Source organism: Ananas comosus, linkage group 6 (assembly GCF_001540865.1).
Source record: "Ananas comosus cultivar F153 linkage group 6, ASM154086v1, whole genome shotgun sequence".
NCBI classification, from domain to species: Eukaryota; Viridiplantae; Streptophyta; class Magnoliopsida; order Poales; family Bromeliaceae; genus Ananas; species Ananas comosus.
The window spans coordinates 8316789-8325569 of NC_033626.1; the positions used below are offsets into that span (position 1 = coordinate 8316789).

An 8781-nucleotide genomic window follows, 5' to 3' on the forward strand; every position below is an offset into this window, starting at 1 on the left:
TTTTATAATTGGCCAATAATATTACTAACCTACAAAGATTATACAAAATAACATAATAGTATTTCCCACTGTTTTTTTAAATGCTAGAAAAATGTCTTAAAGATTTATATTTTACATACTAGAACCTTATATAGTTATACTATTTACTAGGCAAAAGATGATTGAATGATTAATTATTTTAGGAATAATGTCATTTAATCAATCTAGAGAGGTCTTGTGGCAATTAAATAATGGCCGAGGATCTCACATCACATATGTAATTGCTTGTATTTTTCTATATTGAAATTGTATTTGACTGTTTGTGCTTTATGTTGTTATCAATAATGTTATATTAATTGCATCTATTTATTTATCTTGACATGCATAGGAAATGAATAGTGAAAGTCAAGCTTCTACCGATGGTAGCGGTAGCGGTAGCGGTAGCGGTAGCGGTAGCGGTAGCGGTGGTAGTGGTACAAGAGATAGTGCTAGTGGTAGTTCAAGTAGTATTAATGATAATACTCCATTATGGAAGTATGTAAAAAAGATGGAAAAGTTAGGGGATGATGGAGGAAACATGAGGTTCGAATGCAATTTTTGCAAACAAGTTTATAATGGATCACATTATAGGGTTAAAGCCCATTTGTTGAGAATTTTAGAAGAAGGAATCAGGTTGTTCTGAGGTTACTAGTGATAATATTGCGGAGATGAAAAGACTTGTTGAAGAGGTAGAGTTAAGGTTAAGAAAGTCTATCCCTAAACAAGTTCCTTTGCCAAAAACTATTACCAATTCTTCTGACATAAGTATAGAGAGTATGGGGGTGCAATTTTTCGGGCCAAGAAAAAAAAGGCAACATCAACACATGAAACAGCTCTAGAGAAGTCTTTCAACGTGGCGGTTCGAAACCAGCTACATTGTGAGATCCTAATTATGTTAGCTCCTATACTTTTGGGGCTAATCATAATATTTCATGTTATATACCTCCCAATTATAAATTTATAATATGTTAAGAACTAGTCTTCTTCAACAAGAAAGAACAAATATTGAGAGATTATTGGAGCCTATAAAAAGCACTTGGAGGGAGAAGGGTTTAAGCAATGTATGTGATGGATGGACCGATACACAAAGAAGGCCTTTGATCAACTTTTTGGCCGTAACAGAGAGTGGACCAATGTTCCTAAAAGCGATCAATTGCAAAGGAGAATATAAGGATAAATATTTTATTGCTAACATGATTTCGAAAGTTGTTGAAGAGGTTAAAACCCAAAATATGGTCCAAGTGATAACGGATAATGCTCCCGTATGCAAAGCTGCGGGAATGTTGATTGAAGCGCAATTTCCTTCAATATTTTGGACTCTTTGTGTTGTGCACACATTGAACCTCGCATTAAAAAATATTTGTGAGGCTAAGAATACCGAGGCCAATGAAATTACTTTTGATGAATGTAGTTGGATTACTATCATAGCGGAGGATGTAGCATGCATCAAGAATTTTATCTTGAATCATTCCATGAGGTTGGCAATCTTTAATGAGTTTGTCAACTTGAAAATGCTTCGGTGGCCGAGACTCGATTCGCTTCGGTAATTGTCATGCTAAGACGATTCAAGCAAATCAAATGGGGTCTCCAAAATATGGTCATTAGTAACAAATGGGCTAGCTATAGGGAGGATGACGTTGGAAAAGCACAATTTGTAAAAGAGAGAATTCTCAATGACTTGTGGTGAGATCAAATTAACTATATTCTTTCTTTTACCGAACCCATATATGAGATGTTTCGGATTGCCAATACCAACAAGCCTTGCTTACATTTGATATATGAAACTTGGGACTCTATGATAGAAAAGGTGAAAGTTGCTACATATAGGCATGAAGGAAAGAAAGAAAACGAGGAATCGTCATTTTATTCTGTTTTGCACAAAATTTTGATTGACTGATGGGCTAAAAGCAATACTCCACTTCATTGCTTGGCATATTCTTTGAACCTTAGGTAATTTTTTCCCCCTAAACCTCATGTATATTTTTGTTCATTTGTATTTTGTAATACAACTATCATATTCTAATTTTTATTTTTCTTGTATTCATTAGATACTATAGCTCATCGTAGATTAATGAGAATCCAAATCGAGTTCCTCCGTATAAGGATTTGGAGATATCAAAGATGAGAAACAAGTGCTTAAAAAGATTTTTTCCAAATAATGAAGAAAGAAGAGTTGTAAATAAGGAATTTGGAAATTTTTCTACTGCCGAAAAGGGATTTGATGAGCACGACTTTATTGAAGATAGGGGAGTTCTTGACCCAAAGAAGTGGTGGGTCATTCATGGTGCGGCAGCATCTATGCTCCAAAATTTGGCCCTAAAGTTACTTGGCCAACCTTGCTCCTTTTCATGTTGCGAGCGGAATTGGAGTACCTACTCATTCATTCATTCCATGAAGAGGAATAAAATTACGTCACGACGAGCCAAAGGTTTAGTATATATACATACTAATCTTCGCCTTTTATCAAGGAGGGCTCCAAAATATATAAAAAGAGAGACCAAGACGTGGGATGCTGGAGGAGATTCTTTCGACACATTTGATAGTATTGGTCTTCTTGAAATTGCAACTCTTTCACTTGATGAGCCAGATTTGGAGAGTGGTATTTATTGATGATTCCAATGAGAATGAAACTGAACCAAAATTAAGTCTTTTAATAAAAACCCTCTCCTTTTCTTTTTGTTGTTTTGGATGTGGTCTGGTGAATGACTGAATGGAAATACTATATTTGTTTTGCTTTTACTCATTTGTTTATTTTTTATATTTTCAATATATCATGACATATTATCAACATAAATTTATTTATATATATTAAAATAATATTTTATTTAAATACTCCCGACGTATCGTATCTTAGATGTTTGGGACAATGCCGTATCGCCGTGTCTGTATCGTGTCGTATCCATATCCCCGTATCCGTATCCGTGCATCATAGCTATTCACACATTTTATCCAATAGAAAAACATAATAACCCTATTTCAAAAGAAAAAATACTTAGACTTGTTATTAAATGAGTTGCTCAAATTCAGGTCATTGATTAAACAAGATAAAATTAGGTTTACCTTAGCAAAGCTTGTGTTTCACGTTATTTACATAAAGGTGTTAATCACAATCACAGCCAACCCAAAAATACAAAAAAATTCAACATCAATATGACATAAAACTCATCAAAACTGAAAACAACACAAGATGGCACAATTATTGAATTATTTGGTTTAAATAATCAACATGAAGTAATAAAAATTTAGGAAGAATCTTATATTGACCAAAGTAACACATTTGTTGAACACAAACATGACAATGAACTTGAATTCCCACCCTTAATTTGCACTCATGCTCAGAGCGTCGAGTGTCAATGGAAAAAAGAATTGGAAAAAAGAATCAAAGATTTCCTTTTGTCCATGGGAGCATTTTCGTAACCGACTTTGTGAAACAACAAATAAAGATACATCTCATGCAAGTCCATCTAGAGGTCGGCAATTTATACTACATACATTGCACCAAGAAGAGTTAGCTTGTGAAGTGACACACATAAAACGAGCAATTTTTTTAAGGAATTGAAAGAGCAGTTGAATGATAAAGTTTCACCAAACAATAGTGAGCACACGTCAACATTCAAGTAACACTCTACCTAATATATTTTTTACTCTCTTTCCCCACTCAATATCCACCCACCTCCTCAACTCACCGTAATTCTCTCTTCACTATAGCACTCTTCCTTGTCCTTATGAATTAATCTAAGCTTGTTACATCAAAAGACATAAGCAAAAATATCATGCCTTATAACTTACTATCACCAATAGTCGTTGCAAGAGCAAACTCCATTTTCAAAGTGGTGGAACCGATTCCTATCCCTCAACACTATCCGTCGATTGTACATCTTCGAAATTAGTTTTATGGATGAGTGACAATCCCCGCATACTCGCAGGTTCTTAACCACCTGCAATGTCATGCCCTCTCTAGTGCTGATTAAGCCAAACGCAATAGCAATTTTCTCACTATGGTAATAAATCATCTTCTCCTTCTCTTCTTCATCTATATTAAGCAACACTTGTGTAGTATCCGACACATACCCTGCTATCTTTAATTTATTGGCTATTTCCTCAAGCATCTCATAGATTTCTGTTTTTCTTGGGTGGGCATTATCTTCCACAATAAACTCATGTATATTTCCATCGATTGTGATCCAACTGCATCCTGGATCTTTCTTAATGTCTTGTTCCTTCATCTTTAGTCTCACCTCTGCCATGGCACCCCAATTACCTAAAGAGGCATAAATATTCGATAAAAGCACATAACATCCTTCATCTCTAGGGACTAACTCCAAAAGTCGGTCAGCCATGCGCTTTGCTATATCAACATTTCCATGGATTCTACAAGCCGCGAGCAAGGACTTATAAATCGCCTCATCGGGCTTTATGGGCATGTTCAATATGGACTCTTCGGCCTCATTAAGTAGACCTGCTCGGCCCAGCATATCAACCATGCAAGTATAGTGTTCAATCCTCGGCCTAATTTTATATCCATTCACCATACGATCAAAGAATAACCGACCATCTTCCACCAATCCAGCATGGCTACATGCATTTAGAATGCCAATAAATACTACGTCACTGGGAATTACTTTGGCTTTTTCCATCATCGCGAAGTGGTTAAGTGCAACCCTAGCGCGACCATGCATAGCTAGCCCAGAAATCAAGGCGCTCCAAGTAGTTGAGTTTTTCTTTGGTAACCCTTCAAAGACCTGAATAGCCTTATCAATATTGCCACATTTAGAATACATGTCAACTAATGTTGAACCTAAAACATCATCCACCAAAATCCCATTCTTATTTATATACAAATGTACCCACTTGCCCAATTCAAGTGCCCCAAGTCGTGAGATTGCAGGGAGAACACTGACCAAACTAACATAATTGGGTTTAACACCCTCTAATTGCATGGCTCGGAAAACCTCCACAGCTTCTCTGAAGCAACCAATCTGTGCAAACCGAGCTATCATCTCATTCCAAGATATCATACTTTTCTTAGGCATCTGATTGAATATTCGGTTGGCATGATGAACCATTCCAAGCCTAAAGTATCCATCAATCAAAATGTTATGCAAGACTACATTTGCTTCGCTTGTTGGTGATAAGGAACTAGTCTTGACCAATCTTATAGCATCTTCCATGAAACCGCATAAAGTATACAACCTCACCAAGTTGGTTAAAACAAACCCATCAGAGAACAAACCAAATTTGATGGTTTGGTTATGGATCTGCTTTCCTATATCAATTGCCTCGATTCGAGCACATGCCTTCAACACCGATGGAAATGTGTACTGGTTAGGTTGGGCGTTATCACTATGCAACATCTTAAGGAAAAGGATTATGGCTTCCAAAGCGTCGCCTTCACTCTCCGACAATGCCCGAATGATGGTGTTCCAAGAGAAGCAATTTGGTTGCAACATTTCCCCAAACACTAAGCGAGCATAGTGAAGATTTCGGTCGGATGAGAGGGCAACACACCGTAAAACCTCAGCTGCGACTAAAGGGTCTTTGATTTGAGATGTTTTGATTGCTAATGCATGGAGTGGTTTGAGATCTCTTAAAGTTTCAGTGGTCTTGAGATAGGGGAAAATGGAGTGAGGAGAAGGCGAAGGAAAGGGAAAAGATTGTGAGGAGCTGAGACAAACTAAAGGATTTGAAGTTAAAACCATGATGGCACCTGAAAATAAATAGAAATCATGGACCAATTATTAGGGTGTGTCTATATAGTATATACAGATGTATTGCCAATATTTATACCTTTAAAAATGCCTCTTTAGCCTAGTTTTTACTAATGTTCTAGCAATAGTCATCTCTAGTAGAGCATTTCGAAAACTAAAAAGTCCGGTGCTTTTGCTATAGTGAAAGTCAAAAATGAGATCCTAAGATCCACAAATTAAAGCTACGATTTCTTGTTTCTTCTGCTACAAAAAAAATTATTGAAAAGATATACATATATATATATATATATATATATATATATAGAGTCCGGCTACTATACTCTTATGAGTATGATCGCCTTCGTACTCATAAGTTGTTTTCGATGATAGAGCTTTCGAATCGACAATCCATACCGTTAAACATTATCTAGAGCATTTAAAACTTCTAGAAATCAAATTTTATAATTTTTCGATATCATTTACCTTACGATAAAAAGCTCACAAAATTGACAATTTTTAAAGGCCGGTATGAGATATTTGCTAGTTTAACGGTGAAAAAGAATCGGAATAGGTTGAATTTTTGATAGAAATTCTATTCACTACCTAAATAAAGATCAATAACTCCGATCTTAAATTGAAGGATCCGATCATCCATTTTTAAGACGTCGTTCGATTTTGACCGTTCATTTTATACCCGATTGATGAACTTTATAATGATTTCGAAAAATTACGAAATTCATTTTCTAGAAGTTTCAAATAATCTCAAACTACAATCCTACAACATTAAATCATTCAGCAGGGCCACATAGGCCCTAAATACCGTATGAGGCTGAATGAATCTTTGTTTCAAACCCTATAAAACATCTGAATTAACAGCAAAAGAGTATGTTCCACTTTTCGTAAAAGTAAAATAAGATAGAAGAATGAGCAAGTTAGAACTTAGCTTTCACTTTTCCTATTGAGTCCAAGACAACGAGTACCTTATTCTAACACAAATTATAATAATTAGAACATAAGAAAGAAAATAAAATAACATCCAAAGCGTATGATCCTACAAAGTCAACATAGAATTCAATACTATAAATAAGGGAATTCATAAGTGACAATCCTCAAACATTGTTCATAAGTGACAATCCTCAAACATTGTTTTTAATAACAAAACATTCAAAATATAGTCCATGTCTCATAACTCAATAAGTAGATAACTAAGTACAAATGCAAGTCCACCCAAAATCTAAATTGTTAACATTAAGACATAGCAATTTTTTATAAAGATGGAGAATAAAATATCTATTATTCTGAATATGATTTATTAGAATATAACCAAAGAAAACACATAAATCACTATTACTAAAGTCATAAATAAATAGAAGTTACCATTTTCTATACCTCTTCTTTTCTAACATTAAGTAGTCATTGTTAACCATTTCATCATCTTGGAATGGATATACCTTTGTGCCCACTCCTTTTGCAAGTAGAAAGCAAGTAGAAATTGTTTCTGAAACCTTTTAACAGCACTTTTTCCAAATGAAGAGTTCATTGCTTTCATTTTATTTGGTTTCCAAATTTTCTAGATTGTGATCAAAAGTTAATATAGTATTTTTCTTGAATACAAACAAGTTACTATAGTATTTTTCTGCATAACTCTGCTTCTAACAGCAACAAATCTCATAGATTTTTTTACATATCTAGAAACCTGCAAGCACAATATGAAACAGAAGCGAAATGTGTCATACAACAAATTATATATTCCCACTACTGAATCACGAAATAAGCTTTAGAACAGTTAAATGGGTTTCTGAATGTAGAATGAATCTACTGTCGTTCTTATATTTGATCAGCAATTATGCAGTGCAACTACTATTAAAAGCATAGTTAGTTAATTCGGATTCGGCAAAAATTCGGTACGGGTATAATTCGGATAAAATTCATCTTCTAATTTTTAAATTCGTTGAAAAATAGGCTAAAAAACGGATTCGTCAATTATTCGGATACGTGATTTATACGGATATTATACGTTCACCAATTAAAAATTAGGGATCAAAAATTCGGCTATTAAATTAAGTTTCTTTTTCTCTCAAGATTTATGCTATTAGCATAAATACTCATAATTCTTAAGAATATAAAAATAAAGAGCTACAAAATTAAGCTAATTAAGTAAAAAAAATAGCAAACTATATCATGCCGCAAAATAAATAAATAATTAAGCAAATAAGAGATTAAGATAGTTCATATTTAGATATAAAACGTAGAAGGTTCACATACAAGCATAGTTGGAAACTAAATACCAGATAAAACTTGCACTTTGCATAGTGCATAGCTGCATACTAGCATATCTAAAGTCTAAACAGTAAACAAATAAAAGATATATAAAGTTCACAATTCCACATATAAGCATACATAAAGTTTGAATACGAACTAATTAACTATACAAACAAATACGAAACTAATTAACTATACAAATAGCACAGAAAGAGAAGATGAAATAAAGGAAAGAGAGAGAGAGAGAGAAACTAAAGCATAAAAGTTCAGACGATTCGTACCTGGTTTGTAAAGAACCGCCCGATTACTGATCCATCGTTGGAGAGCGGAAGCGGAAGCGGAAGCGAAAGAGGAAGAGGCGACGAGGAGGGTTGTGAAGAGTGAAGAACCCGATCTTCGATGTGGCCCCGCGGGAGCTTCCGATGGCGTTCGGCGAGCGGCCGGAAGGGAAGAGGGGCAGAGGAAGGGATGGGGGCCGGGGCCGGGGCCGGGGTCGGTGGCAGGGCCGCAGGGGTGAGAAGTTAGGGCAAAACCTTACAGAGACACAGACTAACGAAAGTCGCGATGAAACCCCCTTATTTTTTTTTGGGCGAATTATTGAGTGGCTTGCTAATTATTCGTAAAATTATTTTTTACCAAAAAAACATGATTTTTTCCTAAAGTTTTGAGAAAAATACTCATAAGGACTGCTTTATTTGTTTCTTCAAAAATTCACGAATAATTAGCAAATTATTCACCAATTAACTAACGGTGATTAAAAGTGGCACATTAAAAATTTTTATTTATAACTTATTACTCAAATAACTCAATAGGA

At 34.9% G+C, this 8781-nt stretch overlaps 1 protein-coding gene across 13 annotated transcripts in view; it reads right to left on the reverse strand.

Moving 5' to 3' along the window:
- The window catches only part of LOC109711322 (pentatricopeptide repeat-containing protein At5g48910), an 18485-nt gene extending 9943 nt beyond the window's left edge, over positions 1-8542 (reverse strand). For 12 of the 13 annotated variants that reach the window (XM_020234302.1, XM_020234299.1, XM_020234301.1 and 9 more), the window contains exon 1: positions 8249-8542. Coding sequence is in view for 1 of the 13 variants with exons in the window: in XM_020234313.1 (XP_020089902.1) it covers positions 3810-5717 (1908 nt within the window). In the remaining 12 variants the exon portion in view is untranslated. Of the gene's footprint in view, positions 1-3404; positions 5726-8248 lie in introns of those variants that run through there. The other variant, XM_020234313.1, reaches the window with a different exon arrangement.